Genomic DNA, 18,392 nt, shown 5'->3' with positions numbered 1-18,392 from the left:
TGCTGGGGCGCCTGGGTGGCTCAGTCGGTTAAGCGTCCGACTTCCGCTCAGGTCATGATCTCACCATCCGTGAGTTCAAGCCCCGCATCAGGCTCTGTGCTGACAGCTCAGAGCCTGTAGCCTGCCTTGGATTCTGTGTCTCCCTCTCTCTCTGACCCTCCCCTGTTCATGCTCCGTCTCTCTCTGTCTCAAAAATAAATAAACATTAAAAAAAAAGAAAAAATCTGCTGTAAACATTAAGTTCACCAAGTCTTTAAACTCCTATAATTCTTCTCCACTGACCCCAGCCCACATCTGTTTATCTTTATAGTTTGTGCATGTAAGTATCTCTTCTATTTCTTCCTGGACTTGAAACATCATAAGAGCAGAACCTGTGTCTATTCACTTCTGTATGCCCACAAATACAAGCCTCAGGATGCCTAATTCCAGCCCATGATTTTATTGATTGCTTTCTACAAAGAAATGTTCTGATCTAAACTATTTTTATAAATTATTCCAGCATTGTATGTCATTAATGGCCTTTTCATCATGATTTATCATGCTATGAAAGCTCTAATGGGGATGTTCACCATCTGATCCAAGAACACTGTCATCTGGAACCATTAGGAGATTTATCATATCATTGTGCTTTCAATTCCTGTGAGCACTTCTCTCTTCTCGGGCTCACTATTTTCACCAGCTTTTCCATTTTCTTTTATTAGGAGTATTACCTAGTTTATTTATTTTTTAATGTTTACCCATTTTGAGAGAGAGAGCACATGAGAGAGCAACAGAGAGAGGATGAGAGAGACAATCCCAACCAGGCTCCGTGCTGTCAGAGCAGAGCCTGATGTGGGGCTAGAAACTCATGAACCATGAGATCATGAGCTGAGTCAAAAGCAAGGGTCGGATTCCCAACTGACTGAGCCACCCAGGTGCCCCAGGAGTATTACTTAGTTTACTGCAAGCTGGACCTTTTGCAGAACTATCAGCAGCCCTGAATGTTTGGAAGTCCCATGCTCAAGTGGGGGCTAACATTATTTTCTATGTACAAAGTGTGTTTATTCTGTTTTTAGTTTTCTCTATTTGCCGAGATCTAAGTTTTGTTGATTTCACTTTCATTCTTCCATTTACTATCTATTACATACTTACTGGAGTCCAGGCATTGGGAATATGTCTGAAAATCAATGCAGGCCTTGTCTTCATTGAGCTGTATAGTGGAAGGAAATAAATTAAACTACATGTATACAAATAGTTTTGTAATGAAAAGCTGTGGTAAATGCCTTGAAATATGTGATGAGAGGTTATGGGAAGAAAGATCTGAGTCAGACTGGGAAGGCTGTTTTGTGAAAATGGCATTTGAGATCTAAAGCATGAGTAGGAATTTGGGGCAAGAGTGGAGTGAAATCACAGGTGCTCTGATGGCAGAAAAAAATGACACTTTTAATGAGCTAAAAAAAAAAAAAAAAGACAAAGAAAAACAAACCACGGTGTGGCACTGCAGGTAAAAAGTAGAATGGAATGAAGTAGGTCTGAAAAGACAGGCAGGCCCCAAATAAGGAAACCTTGTTGAGGACCTGGAATTTAACCGGAGAGGAATGTTAACCTTCCGAAGTGTTACAAGCATACTTAAAAATAGCCACTTCAATTGCTGTGGGGATTAGAAAAAGGCAAGTGAAGAAGGTAGAATCCAGCCAGAGGTTGTTGCAGTAGTTGAGCGATAGATGCTGATGGCTTAGACCAGACCTGAAGCACAGAGCTTACTCTCATGAAGAGGGCAGGTGAGAAATAAGTGGAGACTTTACACTGTACTCAAGGTAGAACTGGGGTGCCTGGGTGGCTCAGTTGGTTAAGAGTTCAGCTCTTGATTTAGGCTCAGGTCATGATTTCATGGTGAGCGCCTCATTGGGCTTCATGCTGACAGCCTGGAGCCTGCTTGGGATTCTCTCTCTCTCTTCCACTGCCCCATCCCTCCCTCTCTCTCTCTCTCTCTCTCACATACACACACACACACACACACACACACACACACACACACACACATACACACTAAATAAACTTTTTTAAGAAAGAAAGTAGAACCAAGAGTACTACTTACAGATGGAGGGAAAAGGGGGATGAGATATTAGAAGGGACTTCAATAGCTAGGGCATAGGTGTCATTTACTAATGTGTGCCAGTTTGGAGAAGGAAGTAATTTTTAGAAGGATATTAAGAGTTCATTTAGAAGTCGCTGTGTTGCTTAGCCAGTTAAGCTTCCGACTTTGGCTCCGGTCATGATCTCACAGTCTGTGGGTTTGAGCCCCATATCAGGCTCTGTGCTGACAGCTCAGAGCCTAGAGCCTGCTTCAGATTCTGTGTCTCCCTCTCTCTCTGCCCCTCCTCTGCTCATGCTCTGTCTCTCTCCATCTCTGAAAAATGAATAAATGTTAAAAAGTTCAAAAAAGAGTTCATTAAAAAATTATTTTTAATGTTTATTTATTTTGGGGAGAGAAAGAGAGATAGAGCATGAGCAGAGAAGGGGCAGAGAAAGGAAGACACAGAATCTGAAGCAGGCTCCAGGCTCTGAGCTGTCAGCACAGAGCTGTTCACACGGGGCTTGAATTAATAAACCACGAGATCATGACCTGAGCCAAAGTCGGATGCTCAACCGACTGAGGCACCCAGGTGCCCCAAGAGTTCATTTTTAAATGTAAGTTTTAATTCCTGCAGGATATTTATATAAATTAAAAAGTAAGCAGTTGGGGAACCCCTGTGTGGCTCTGTTGGTTGAATGTCTGATGCTTGATTTTGGTTCAGGTCATGATCCCAGGATTGTGAGATCGAGCCCCGCATTGGGCTCCATGCTGAGCATGGAGTCTGCTTGGGATTCTCTCTCTCTCCCTCTGTCTGTCTCCCCAACTCATGCTCTCTCTCTCTCTGTCTCTCTCAACTAAAAAAAAATGAAAAATAAAAAAAAAATAAGCTGTTGGAGGTGTCTGTCAGGAAATCTGAAAAGAAACTGGGACTAGAGATAGAAGCTTGAAAATTGTCAATAATTGTGGAAATTTTAGAAGAGAAAAGTCATAAGGAAAGAATGGAAAGATAAGCGTATCTTAGGGATGCTGTGTTGTGCTGAACAGATTGCTCCTTCAGGACTGAGACACTCATTTCCCGAGCTACTGGCAGTGTGGGCTGGAGATTGTGCATAGCTGAATCCCTTGCCAGGAACTGGAAGGGAATCTCTTGCCCAAATTTATACTTCCTCCCCTGGGACAGCTCATACACAATGAGTAGACAAGGTGGATAAATTGAAGTTAAAGATCCTTGGTTTGATGTGGGACAGTTTGAAAGAACTATGTCAGCTTCAAATAGCTGTAGGATCAGCTGAGACCTCTGCAGAAACCACATGAAGACATCTGGTGTCAGAAGTGGTCTTAGGAAGCAGGCTCTGAAATAGGAACTTGCTGTCGGAAAACCTACCAGTTAATTGGCAATTAAGATTCTATCACTCTATTCCTAGTCATCCTTGGAGAGTGGATAATTCTAGCTTGTTGTAGTGAGTAGTTACTACAAACTTCACCTGGAATAGACTAATGGCATGAAATGCACCTGTAACTAAAGCATAATTTAGGGAGTTTGAGAAGTTTAAGGCAAATGACTCTTGTTAAACACTATTGATGCATTGAAAAAAAAGACAATGAAAGGCTGGTAGTAGTTATTTTAAGCTGAATTGTGAAAGCCAGTGAACCTATAATTCAAGCTGATATGTGAAAGCTAGAGAGCCTCCTTGGCAGAATCTAAAGAGGATTTCATCCCCTGCCACCAGAGGATAGAACCACAAGATGATCAGTCTAGGACTTACTAATAATGGGAAACTGAAACAAAGCTTGAATTTTCAACCTTGTCAATTCTGATACCTAAAGATCAGGGCTCTGGTTGGAACTAAGTGGAATCCTGAGTCAAGATGGAGACATTTCGGTTGATGCACTCAGAAATCTTGAACCCTCAGCTTCCCCTCAACTCTCTGTGCTGCAAAAGTGGTCTATTCATCCCTCTTAAAGGCTAGTCCTCCCCTCTTGTTTGAAAATGATGCCAACTTTGCTATGCAAGACAACACATACCTCTTTCAGTCCCTACCTCTAATTCTCTTCATGAACATCGACCAGTAATTGACCAATAATAGGGTCAACTGACAACATAAACTTCTTGGGGACATACTGGGTGAGTTAAAAGAGGAAAAAGTATACACACCAATGAGTTACAGATTTAGCTCATATATACCCAGGAAGATCTAGGAGAATATATAGGAGTCTGGATCCTGAGGAAGCTGATCAAGATGGGAAAGAAAAATTTACCAAAATGGGAACATCTCCCCCAATATAGAATTTAACATTCTTGAAAAAGATCCCAGAAGACAGTGCTAACATGCTGCAAGGATCACTCTTGTATATTTGAGGAAAAGATGGCCCACATTAATGAAAATGAAATGTCAGAATTCCATGTTGATAGTGGAGGAAAGATCAAAGGGCAGGCCAGCATGGATATGGTAGGCAAGACTGGAAAAACCACTTGCTGACTGTCTCATGGTAAGGCTTCAAGAAATCTCCATTTACCAATGGGATTAAGAATTTCTTAGAAGGGCACCAGTATTTCTGAGAAGCTCACTAGTGTATGTGCTCTGTAAGTCAGAACCAATAGTAGATGTAGTTTTAAAACTGATTCCAGTGGGGATCATAGGGTTCTAACACTGTAAAACAAAGAAGATGTGGCAACGAGCACATGACCATAAGATCCAGTGGGTCTGTCACATACCACACCCCCAAAAGCTGCCAGCTTGTCCATTTGAAGTTGTGGCCTGAGAATGGCACAGAGTAAGGAGGATTGGGTTTACTCACCATGTGTGTCAAGGTGGCTATACTGAACTACATGTATGTTTCTAGTTCTTTTCTGGTATGTTTCTAGAATGAACCACGATGAAAATTCTCTCACAAAGTTGGAAGAAGTATTTAGTAGCATACACACATCTTCAGTTATTTGGTCAGGCACTAATCCAAGCGCTGTCATGAAGGGAGTTTGTAGGTATGATTAAAGGCCCTAGTCAGTTGATTTTAAGTTAATCAAAAGGGAGATCACTCTGAGCAGGCCTGACTCAGTCAATTGGAAGGCCTTTCAACAGGGTTTGGCCTTTCCTGATGAAAGAGACTCATACTGTGTAGACATTTCAGCTTATGTTCTTAGGATTCCAGTTTCTTGTTATTTTCCCTTCTGAATTAATTACCCTAAGGGCTTTAGAGTTATTTCATAATTACCCATTGTTATATAAGATATATAATATATAAAATATAAGATATATAAGATAACTCCTTATAATAATTCCTTATAATTTTTAGATATTTATAAATCTATTATAATACTATTTTTATATAATAATATTAATGTATATGCATATATACTATTCATATCTGTTCTAGTTGCATATATACAAACTATAACTGTATCTATATCTATGATTCTCTCTGTACCAAAGAACTTTATATCTTAATAAACTGGCAAAACAATAGAATAACAAGAAAATGAATGATTGTACCAGTATTAGGGTGGAATTTCCTTTCATGATTTTATACCCACATTTATTTCTCCTCCATCACTCTGAATTTCTTGATTTGATTTAGGCCAGGAGTCAAGTAAACATTTTCAGTAATGGGCCAGATAGTGAATATCATATAGGCTTGTGCGGTGGGCACATGGTTTTTGTTGCAACCTTTCAACTCTATCACTGTAGCATGAAAACAACCATTGACAGAATGTAATATAAATGAATGAATGTGGCTGTGTTCCAATAAAACTACATTTACAAAAACAGGTGGCAGGCATGATTTTGGCGATGGCCATAGTTTGTCAACACTTGTCTTTATCATGCCAAGATTTTGTTGAGACTCTCTACCACCTCATCTAATGGGTGAACTTCAAGAGTTCAATTTATTTATCCATTTCTTTTTGAAATCAATCAAAGATATGACTACCAAAGAATTATGAGAGTGGTATCGCAAATCTGGCTTTGAAGATGAAGATGGAGGGAGGAGTGGAATATTAGATGGTGTTGAGAATCTGTAAAACATAGGGAAATGACATCATCCTCAGAGCCTCCACAAAGAACACAGTCTTGCTGCCACCTTGGTTTTAGTTCAGTGAGACCCATGTTGGATTTATAATCTACTGAATTACAAAATAACAATTTTGTATTGTTTATACCACTGTGTTTGTGGTAATTTATGACAGTGACAGTAACAATGAAATCAACAATATTCTCTCTAATATTGGAGAGAGGTGAAAAATTTTAGTCTTTATTTTCTCTGTTTCACTCTTATTTTCTCTACACACACACACACACACACACACACACACACACAAACACATCTATGCTTTGCAATTATTCTTGCAAATATTTGCAATTATCTATCCCAATAGCTGACCCTGCCTCTGTGTTGATTCAGACTGTTTTGATGCCTTGTGCTTATTCTTCCAAGGATGGATTTCTAGTGTTGCTGGGGTTTGTTGTTGTTGTTGTTGTTGTTGTTGTTGTGTTTCCCTGCATGATAGCTTGAGGCACACACGCCTCTACCTAGCTAAGATGAACACATTTCTGAAAACATCTCATTTTGAGAGCAATTTACATTCATGTTATGCTCTATCTCTCTAAAATTGCTTCAGTCTGAATTTTCTTTTAATTTTAGTGAGAGAAAATGCCCATTGAATTGACATTATAATTCTACAAAGATTTATGAAAAGAAGCAATACTCCCAAGTGACAATTAGGGTCTTCAGTTCCTCTCACAGCGAATTGCAACTCTTCCTTCTTTTAAATTCTTCACCTCTTCATTTTCTTCTTCATTCCTTTTGATCTCTTATTTTTACATTTTGTCTCTGCATTTTTAAATCTGTGCAACCCTTTTCAAAAGCAGTGTGGCAATTCATTAGAAAAGCCATAAAATTGTTCATTTGCTTTGATCCAGAGATTGAACTCCTGGAAAATAATTTAAGAGAAATTAGATGCCAAATACACCCAAATATTCCATGTGGCACTAAACATAATTTAAAAACTAGATAAAACATAGAATGGCTGAATCACCATATTGTACACCTGAAACTAATTCAGCACTGTACATTAATTATACTGGAATTTAAGAAAATTAATTAAAAAATAAAAATAAAAACTAGATAAAACCTAAATGTCCAGTAGTGAGGAATTGGCAAGTGACAGCACGTCAACATAATTAAATAAAAAAACGATGAAATTTGTCATTATGACGGAGGAATTGGATTGAAATCCCAGCTAAATTATGTAAACTACTGAATAGACATATAAGCCTAGGCAAAGTGTGTCTCCTATTTAAGTGTTCATTTCCTCATTTGAAAGCACAAATAATACTTATTCCCATATTGATGACATGAAGAATAAATGAGTTCACATATATGAAGTGCTCAGTGAAGTTCTTGGAGCATGATAACTACTCACTAGATTGCAACACCTTTTCTACTTATCTTTAAATAAGGAATTAGAGAGGCGCCAGGGTGGCTCAGTCAATTAAGCTTCAGATTTTGGATCAGGTCATGATCTCAAGGTTTATGAGTTCGAGCCCCATGTCGAGCTCTGTGCTGACAGCTCAGAGCCTGGAGCCTGCTTCGGATTCTGTGTCTCCCTCTCTCTCTCTGCCTCTCCTCTACTTGCGCGTGCACTCGCTCTCAAAAATAAATAAATAAGAAATTAGAAATTACTACGATCATGGTTATAAAACACACAGGCATTGGTATATTAACATGAAGTTATAAGTGATGAGGTTTTTGGGGGTGATAGTGGTGTCTGGAGCCAACAACCAAGAAAGAATTCTTGAAGACATCTTTTGGTGGAGATAGGTGGTTTGATGAAAGCACTGGGACAGGACCCATGGCGGGAAGAGTTGCCCCAAGACCATGAGGAGAGACTGGTTATATGCTATGGAGTTGGGTGAGGTAACGTCCAGGGGAAGCTTCCAGTGTGATTTTCATATACTAAAGAAGACTCCCAGGATAGTGGAGGCCTAGCTATTGTCAAGCTAAGGTTGTTTGCCCTCTAGCAAATCATTAGCATTAAGACAGTAGGGAGTTCCTGGAGAAATGCTTTACTCTGAGCCTCAAGTATTTGTCAGTGGGCTGCAGATTATAAAGAAATCTAGTTCTGTCTGCCATTTCCTTCTGCCTTGTTTCCCACATCACTACAGAGGGGTGATGTTGAGGCTCCAAGAAACAGTGTTTACATTTCGCGAGATTAGGCTGTTGATAAGATTGCCTTTTTCTTGTGATTTACTAAGATACTTGTAAATAGATGAAGAGTCAGGTCCTGCAGGACTATGATCTCTATCAGTTAACCATTTGTTTTTCCCCTTTCTTTTATTCTTGGGCAGCCAGGAGTGCCTGAGGAATATCATACCTGGGGGTGGGATGGGGTGTTTGCGGCCTGTAAGCTTGCCTTATGGTCCCTCATCAGTAAGAATGACTTCTTACATTTTGTTTAAGAATTTATGGGGACGCCTGGGTGACTCAGTCGGTTAAGCCTAGGAATCTTGATTTTGACTGAGGTCATGACCTCAAGGTTTGGTTAGTGGCATCTAGCCTGAGCCCCATGTTGGTCTGTGTGCTAACAGCAGGGAGACTGCTTGAGATTCTCTCTCTGCCCCTCCCCTTCTCGCACAAGCTCTCACACACTCTCTCTCTCTCTCAAATAAATAAATATTAAAAACAAAAAAGAACTTATGAAACAGATAAACACAGGCTGTACAGAGTATTAATAAGGATTCTGTTTCAAAGAAATGCATTCTTCCTATATAGTTTTAAAAAGCTGAATGATTTGAAAGCCATGAAGACCTCCCATGTTTGCCATAGGCAATTTTATATTCATGATTGTACAAATTAGCCAATGCTTTTGAAAATAAGCAACATAAAGTTAAAACAAAAAACAAAAAACGTCTTCTACTTGCATTTCAGCAGCTTTCAGAAGGAGTCTAATCAGAAGGAGCATGGAACTTTGTTCTCCTGATGTGCCCTCCAAAATAGCACAGGCTAACAATAGGAGGCCCCAAAGAGGCCCTTTTTATGATGACAAAGAAAACTGCTCCTACAAATCAAAGCCCATATAAACAAGGAAAAGGCTATTTAAAACATTCACAATGAATGCCAGTTGTCAGCCTGCTAGAGACACTGCTTGAAATGACTTGTACCCATCACATATTTATTTCTACAGGTGGAGAATTATATATTTGACTTGTTGGAAAGGTTGGTTACTAAAAATACTCTTTTTTTTTAAATAAAACACAGAAAGAGGAACAAAAAGAGTGGCAGCTGCTTATTTCTTTGTAACAAAATGTGACTTGTAACGTGGCAATGGTGAAAGAGCAGAGCCAGAAATGAAGCAATTTAGAAAAGCTACACTCTTAAACAATGCCACAGAATGTAATGTTGGTTAGAATTTAATGAACCTGCCAGGTATCTTCAAGTGTCAGGTAATTTTGGAACCTTATTGAGAAAACCAGACTGAGAATCACTGTGTGATATGGTGCTGCTGACACACAAGTAAATATGTGGCTCCTTTAGAGAAACAGAATGATGTTCTATGTTAAAATGCAGTGGTAGAGGAGGGAATTGTCTTGTGATACAGAAAAGAATGATTTTCTACAGATCGCTGTCAGTAACAATGAAAATTTCCAGGGTGGACTTTCATTCAAGGTACTTTGTAAAAATGATTAAAAATACCACCTGGACCAAAATTTTTGCTTTCAACTGAAACCTACCTAAGTAATTTCTTTGTGTTCTGGGATTAGACAAAAGGCAAACAAAATTCCCTGTCACTGCCTCCTCACAATCTTCTGCAGACCATTATCCAAATTTCTTTGCTCGCTTTTTGTTCTTAGTTTTACTGGTTCCAGTTCCCAACCAAATTGAATCTGGTCCTCAGATGCCATTGTTAATTTATTTTAAATGTTTTTTTTTTTTTTTTTTTTTTTTTTTTTTTTTTCTGGTAATGTACCAAGTTCAGGATAAAATCCCTTGTATTTACCCACTAGTCCCACAGACCCTCAGTGTCTAAGTAATAAGTATGCTGTTCCGTATCCCTTGCCTGACTTTTCTCTATGAAGCAGCTGAAATTAGACAAGCTAGTCAGCAAGTCTAAACAGTGGGAGTTAGAAGATAATATTACTCTATATAACTGAGTTTATTAACTATTAGTGATTTCTGAGAGTCAAAGACATTACCTCAGCAATAATTGTGAATTTCTATTTCTAAATGAAAATTAGTCGAGATCATTAAGTCAGTGTGTATAATAGGCTGTTTTCTTGCTTTTCTTTGAAATCCAAATTGGGACTAAATAAAATGTAATGATTTAAAGTTATGTGATCTTGACTTTAGGTCAGCTTTTTTCCTAGATAAAGGCATTTTTAAGAGCTCAAGGTTTTCAGTCCACTCATTTTTAAATGCATTCATAAACAATCTGAACACTATGCTTCAGACCTTCTAGGAATTGTAGAATATTTTAGTTGAAAGGTACCATACAGGTAAGCTTGTCTCCTTTCAAATGCTCCCCCTAGACATGTACACGTTGAGGTGTCAGGACCAGGTAGTTTTCTGGGAGCCTGAATTAGACACGTCTGTCTTTAAAGCTTGGCATCCAGAGACAGTGAAAGATAGTGTTCAGAGATGAGATGGGAAATGCAAATTAAGTAGTAAAACCAAAATCATATTGAAAATGCTGAGCAAACGTTAATTAGGCATAAGAGAAACAAAGAGATGGAGGTTATCAGTACAGTGCAAATGAGTTTGGATATCCAGTGAGAGTGGAAATTAGAATCTGGTGACATATGAAATACTATGGTAGAATCACAGGGACTTTTTATAGAGAATGCTTGACCTTGTTTCTGAATGGGGAATTGAGAGTCCTGAGCCAATTTAAATAGGTATTACTATAAACTTAATACTTAAATTCTCTTTATAGAATTCAAGTTGCATTAGCCATCCAGCGTATATGTGAAGAACTATAGTGACAACTACTTATTACTTCCTAAGGATGTCCCTTTTGGTTGTGGAAAGCTCTGAATACTGGACAGTTTTTCCTTTTATTGAACCAAAATGGTCCCCTGTAACTTCCACCAGCTGGACCTTGTCTTTTATGCTATGTATGCATAGCTATAATAGAAATGTAGTATCAACTGTACTATTTTTAGAAATTCAGTGAGACCCAAAAATTCAAGCAGCAGGATTATCTGTGTATCGTAATTTAGGGTCTTAACAGCCAAGAGAAACAAGTCTTATTTTATTAGAACTGCAGCCAGGCAATTCACATAATGGTTCTCAAACTTCAAATGTTTCCTAGCATTTTAAATATTCTCTAATAAAATTCTTCTTAGAAGATAAAAAAAAAGCTTTTAATAGGGTTATCACCATGATCAGCATAGTTAATGAGTACATCTTGGGACAGGAACTTAGCCATATTTGTTGTAGGGGTGGGGCCTTTATTTTCAGTGAATCATCGAACACATATTCAGAACTATGGAAGGAAAGAGCTAAAGGTTGTTGTTTATTTGAAGTTCCTAATACATTTTGGAGCAAGAATGTAAAATATAAAGGAAACATGCTTTCTGAGGAAAACAAAAACGTACTTCCCAAGCTCAAAGGAGTCAGTTTATGTCAATTTGTTACCATTTTATTAAAATCAAAGAAAGAAAACAATAAAAAAGAAACATTTCATTAAACAATCAGGAGGAAAAATCAAAATTATTCCCACATTTTTATGAGAGCACTTTCATTCAGATACAAGTAGCAGTTACTCATTACCAAATGGCATCCTTTTGTTAGAAATATGGGTTTGAGGAAAACTGTCAAAGGGATCAAAAGGCAGTGAGGCAAGCACAGGTGTATTCTCCCTGAATTGGAGGAGGGGTACCTTTTGTATTAGATGGCAATTCTGGTAAGTCTTCACAAACCAATACCGGGGACTGCTCTTGGAACATCCCCTGGGGACTTGAACATCATTTGAGTTAAAGTGAGGTCAGCCTTGTTGGCCCTACTCTATTGCCTAAGCTTTTTATACATGAGTCTGATACAACAAACTGTGGTAATCCTCCTTTTCCATGAGGAGGGGCTGTCTTTCTTCACGGAGCTGCTTTCTTTTGCGACGATGACACAATAGGCTAGTGAGCCTTCCCAGCACAGCCGTGAGGACAGAGCCTACCACAGCAGCCCCAATGAGCCATGGCCAGATCCGACTTGCTTGTTCCAAGAAGGGCTTAATGTAATCTTGAAAAATGTCCCGTTCTGAAACAGAAAGATATCCCAGTGTTTTTACTGTTGTCATCATCAGCATCAGCATCATCATTAACATCATCATCATCATCATTATCATTAATTATCCTTGCAGAGTACTGTGGAGTCAGACACTTGGGTTTGAATGCCAGCTCTGCTACTTAGTGGCTATAAGAGCTCAGAAAATTCACACCTAATACTCCTAAACCTTCGTTTCTTTATCAGGAAGGCAGGAACATAATACCACCTTGCTGGAATGTTTTAAAGTTGATTGATAACAATCAATCAACTGATCTGTAATTTATGTAGTGCCTACAACCAAGTCAACTATTGTAATTTCTAGTTCTTTATTCTGATATTTGCTTCCATATTTCAAAATAATAGGAAAATATTACCATCTTTTAATTCATCAAGTTTATATCTGGAGTTCTTCATAGAGAAGTAATGATTCTTGTTATCTTACAACTCCCCTTTTCTTCCCTAAGTCTTTTTGGCACAATAACATCATGATTTGGGGTGAAATCCACATCTTGGATTTTCATTAGTTTTAATTTTTTTAATTTTTTTTTATTTTTGAGACAGAGAGAGAGAGAGAAAGAGAGAGATAGCGCAAGTTGGGGAGGGGCAGAGAGAGAGAGAGGAAGACATGGAAACCCAAGCAGGCTCCAGGCTCTCAGCTGTCAGCACAGAGCCCAATAGGGGGCTTAAACCCACAAGCTGTGAGATTATGACCTGAGCTGAAGTCGGATGCTTACCCGACTGAGCCACCCAGGCACCCCTTCGTTAGTTTTAGTATATAAATAATATTCACAGTGGAATGGTTACATTTCCTTATGTTATTTTTCCCTTGTAGTTAATAATTTATTGTATCCTTTTGGTTGATTTAAAAATACCTATCACTATTTATAAGAGACTCTAAGATATTCCTATTCATTTTGTATACAAAGAAGAGAGTGCATCTTGGGCTTACCTTGAAGCAAATGATGTCTATGTGACTCAAGTCTTGTGTGAAAACAATATATGTAACTTTGGGGCATTTTCCTTAAAAGGAAAAAAAATGTATCTTTTCCTTTTTCCTTTTTTCTTTTTGCTTAGTGGTAATGCAGATAGTGTGTTGATGAGCCATCATGGACCATGTGGTCCAGATTAAGCCCTAGGTCTTGTGGAAACAAGAAAGAAGAGCTCCGGACCCTGGAATTATGGAGCTGATGTTCAACAACACACCAAAAATGCTATTTGAGCAATAAATAAAGTAACTTATTTAAGCCATAGGTCTTTGAACCTGCATCTGCTCTCAATCCCTACCTTCCCACCCTCACTGATGCGGGAGCTATAACATTCTTTGAAAACTCTTTCCTTGGTCATAGTTGATTGGTACATGGTAGACCACTGACTCAAGATGGGCCAATCAGAATCACTTCTCAGAATTTACTGTGCTGCAGTTGCCAGGTGTCTTGGGAACTGATGACAGCCTGACTTCTCAACCTGTAGAAGACAGGATGAACGCACTCCAAGAAATAGAGATGAGAGAGAATGGGAGAGACAGTGAGAGGGACAAAGGGACAGAGAGACAGAGAGTCTTTAGGGCTTTTAGTTCCCTGGTTCCTGCTCTTCCTCAGTCTCAGCTGCATTTCTGCCTTTCCCAGAGTTTGAGTGTTCATCCCTCCTTGGATTTTTTTAAACCAAAAAATACCTTTATTTTTTAATCTAATCTCATTCCTATGGAGTTTATGCCATTTGCATTTTTGAAAGTCCTGATTATTTAAAAAAGTTAATTATATGTCCACTACAATAAAAGATGGAGTAGAAACCTTAGGAAATTTTGGAATTGCAACTACAGTAAAACCTTCTATTATGAGTAACTTGTTCTGCTAGTGTTCTGCAAGATGAGCAAACATTTGTAATAAATTTTCACTTGATAAATGAGTGATATCTTACAATATGACTATGTGATGCTGAATGTCCTATGATCACAACTGAGCCAATGGTTCTTGAAATACACTTTGATATACAAGTGCTTTGGATGACAAGCGTGTTTCCAGAATGAATTATGCTCGCAAACCAAGGTTTTATGTATATGTAAACTCCATGTATAATAAAAATGAGATTCACAAACCAATGAGAAAAGGAATGTTTATTTAATAACATATCTTGGAAATCATGGGTAGCAACATGAAATAAAATTTAAAATGATTCAGAATGTTCAGAATGGTTAAAATAGGAATGTTCTTTTTTATTTAATAGGATTAAAACCCTGTCCATTTCTCCTTCTGTCCTTGACACCATCTTTTTGCCAGCTGTCACTAAGTTACCTCTAAAATTCCTAGAACTCATTAAGCCTAATTTGAACAGTGTTGCAATTTAGAGTTTCTCTTCATCAGGAAGGGACAACAACTTATAAAGGATAAACATTACCAAATACATTATATAAAATATTTAGAACTTTGACATTTAAATCTAAGCAATGAAAGCAAAAAAGCTAAAATTAAAAAGAAATATCAAAAAGTTACTGTTTTCAATATATTTAAAATTATTTTGAAAATGGGACTCCAAATGCCTGGCTTATATTGCTAGTAGTCACTTCAATATATAAAGTATGTTTAAAATGTCTAGCAAAATGCAGGGTACATAGAGATTCCATAATAAATATGATTTCCTCTATTTCAGGCTCAGCTCAAGTCACAATTTTAAAGTACTATTTCTTTGTGCTGCTCTTCAGCCTCTCTTAAAATTTCTCTACTTCAGTTCACTCTAAGTGGTCTCAATTTTTACTGCTACCAATGGACTTCTTTGAAACACTCTTTGTATTTCTCAATGGCTCTAAACTAAAATTCAGACTTTCTTTCTCAGCTACTTTCTTTGGAACCCAAAGAGTACACCTTTAAATTATTTTTTATATCATAATTGTTCTATCTTTGGCTACCTAAATTAGCCCTTGGTAAAATGCCTAGCACATAGAAAGAAATTTATAACTGTTAATGATTGTTGTTATTCCATAATAATTTCAACAATATTTCAGTTGAACCAGCTTCTAATAAGAGCTTTCTCTCTCAAAACTGCTTTGATTACTGATTCAAGTCAGCTCTCTTTTGGATTCTCAGACTATTTCTTTCTTTGTTCACTTGTGACACTTGGCACCATTGTCTATGTGTTGTAATTATTTATATGTATTATATGTATTTTCAGGCTTAATCATAAGTTCTTGAGAGGCAAGTATTATGTCTTGTTTTATCTTTCATTCTTCTATTCATTCATTCATTCATTCATTCATACAGCAAATATTCATTGAGACACATTACATGCCAAGTGGTGGTCTTAGCACTGTAAGTTAAAAGATAAACAAGTAGAATCCCTGGCCTGAAGGAAACCATAACTGGAAGAGGAGAGTAGCAAGTAAATAAATTATTTCAAGAGTGATGTTGTAATGATGGAAGTAACCAAAAGATACAATGGAATCATGGTGGAAAGAGCTCATATCTGTCTGGGGAGTCAAGGGTGGCCTCCCAGAAGACTATCATGCATGTGCTGCATGTGATGCAAGCCATCATGATGGCACATGATGGCAAGCCATCCCAGGAAAAAAGGAACAGTATGCACTGATGTATACACATAGGCAAGCATGGCTACTGAACACATTTGTGAGTGATAGAAGCCCCATTATCAAATCTCAGCTGCAGAATGGGACACTCTAGTTACTGTCATTGTGTCTCCTCCTCTCATTTTTAACATCAAATGTTAAGGTCTTTTGGGATATATTGGGATAAGGCAGCTCTCGATAGAGCAGTATCATACAGAAAGCAGGATCGCATTTTCCAACAGCATTAAGGACACAGCCTTTTATTGACAAAGCTTTTTGTTCTCGCCTTTTAATCAGTTATGCATGCAAACAAAATCACCTGCTGCTCAATTTTTAAAAGCATCACTAAATTTGGTTATAAGAGAAAATGTTTGACAAATGCCAGACCTCAGCTGCCTTTTACAGAAAACACTTAAGTAATTACAAACATGAGTACTTGAATGATGAATAAAAAACTTCTTGAACTAAATTACATGAAGCAGTTTTTAAAAATTTTTTTTAGTAGGCCTAAAATTTAGCAATAAATAAGAATAAATTTTAAACTCCTTGAATGTACAACAGAAGCAATAGAATAATTCATAAACTAGAAAACAGGCAGTTGCTATTGTTGATTTTAAAGCCAAACTTTTCTAAAATTAATGGTATATATCCATAGCTGTATGAAAAGTACCCTAAACAGATACAACATCTCAAATCAACTTTATTTTTTTAAATATTTAAGTAGAAATAAATAATAAATAGCTAAATCCCCTAATGTGACTTTTTGAGCCCCCTCTCCCTTCTCTCCTCTGATAGATTTTGTTGGCTTTTCAGTAAAAAGTACTCATTTGGACTACAGAGAAGGAACAATGAGATGGAACATAATATACAAGACATATAGGGACTAAAGAGGACCCTGTCTAGTGTGGCATAATGGGGGAGAAAATTAGTTTGGGATTCAGTATCAGCCACTTAGTTGCTTGATGACTTAGAATTTGCCACTTTATCTTTCTGTTCTCAATTTACTTGCAAAACAAAATAAAAATCACTACTACATAAGATTGTGCAGATTAGCAGAGATAATAATTTACCTGCTGATGTCTGTAACCTATATCCTATTACTATCTCTTTCTTTTCTTTTCTTTCTTTCTTTCTTTCTTTCTTTCTTTCTTTCTTTCTTTCTTTCATTTATTCGTCTTTGAGAGACAGAGAGCATTGAGCAGGGGAGGGGAAGAGAGAGAGACACACAGAATCCAAAGCAGTCTCCGGCTCCCAGCTGCCAGCACAGAGTGCGACGCGGGGCCTGAACCCATGAACCATGAGATCATGACCTGAGTTGAAGTAGGACACTTAACCAACTGAGCCACCCAGGTGCCCCCAGAATGTCTTCTGAGTTTCAAGGCCAACCAACTGCCCCAGAGACATATTTACCCTGATGTCTCCTATCATCCCATTTCACTGTATAACAAATGCAAACATGAGATTCCCACCATGTCTGGCCTCGCTCTTACTGATACTCTCAGTGACAGTATTACCATGCATCATATTCACAGGCCAGAAAGCTTAAAGGCATCCCTAACATCTCCTTCTTTCTCACCTCCTATGATTCATATGAATCCATGATTATCACCTTGGAATCATTTTCCAAGTTCTGTACATTTTATAAATTCAAAATAATATCAAATTCTTTCATGTTTTCTGCCAACCTACCTACCTCTTGGACTCTTGTAATAGCATCTTCACCACCTTCCCTGAATGGGCTTTGCAACTGCTACAAAATGCCCTACATACTGCAGTAACAGTAATCTTTAAAAAACTCAAGACAATCTGTTTAAAATTTATCAATGGCTTCTGTTATTTTAGCACTATGGCCAACATCTGCAATCAAGACCCCCCTCTTTTCAACTAATCACTTCTCCCTTTCATGCCGATATCCTCTGAAATATCGCTTCATTGACCCCTAGACATAGGTATATCTCCAAATAAATAAGTCATTAGGTAAGTAATTGTTTAAGGTCTTCCATTAGTATGTAGACTCCATAAAGGTAGAGACTATGTTGTTTACCACTGTATCCATCGTATGTAAGAACATGCTTTGTTCAAAGTAGTTATTGAATGTATGTAGAAATAATAAATAAATCAAAAACACCACCTAGAAAATACCTAGTGTGATCAAAGGCTTGAAATATGTTAAAAATACATGTCTAAAAATGACCCGAGTATTAAGAGGGCTGACATTTTTCTAGCAAGCTTTACTTATATTGGTTAAGAGATATTATCTTTCATGACCAATATCACTTGTACTCAAATTGATTCATTGATTTCACCCCAATAACCAGATATCATTTGATATTTAAACTAGAGAAGCTTGAGAGATATCAATTCTAATCTTGTAGAGTACAAGGTCAAGGTGGAGTGGGGAAAGATTCATACGTAAAAAATTACCATGTAACGCTAATAAAGGAATGATTAAACATGACTACATATATGCATAAAATGATTTAATATCTGAGAGTTTGACAAATTGATAAACAGGATCAAAATTTA

At 37.6% G+C, this 18,392-nt stretch overlaps 1 protein-coding gene across 2 annotated transcripts in view; it reads right to left on the bottom strand.

Moving 5' to 3' along the window:
• Window positions 1–11,664: 11,664 nt before the first annotated feature.
• Window positions 11,665–18,392, bottom strand: part of TYR (tyrosinase) — a 106,115-nt gene continuing 99,387 nt past the window's right edge. Inside the window, exons 5-6 of one of the 2 annotated variants that reach the window (XM_019450049.2) lie at window positions 13,260–13,330; window positions 12,107–12,301 (exon numbers count right to left, since the gene is read on the bottom strand). In XM_019450049.2, the coding sequence (XP_019305594.2) occupies window positions 12,215–12,301; window positions 13,260–13,330 (158 nt within the window). In that variant the 3' untranslated portion in view covers window positions 12,107–12,214. Of the gene's footprint in view, window positions 12,302–13,259; window positions 13,331–18,392 lie in introns of both variants that reach the window. The other variant, XM_019450048.2, reaches the window with a different exon arrangement.

This window comes from Panthera pardus, unplaced genomic scaffold (assembly GCF_024362965.1).
Source record: "Panthera pardus isolate Hobbes unplaced genomic scaffold, ASM2436296v1 HiC_scaffold_12, whole genome shotgun sequence".
NCBI lineage: Eukaryota > Metazoa > Chordata > Mammalia > Carnivora > Felidae > Panthera > Panthera pardus.
The sequence above is the reverse complement of the archived record's forward strand: the minus strand, read 5'-3'. Positions and strand labels throughout refer to the sequence as shown.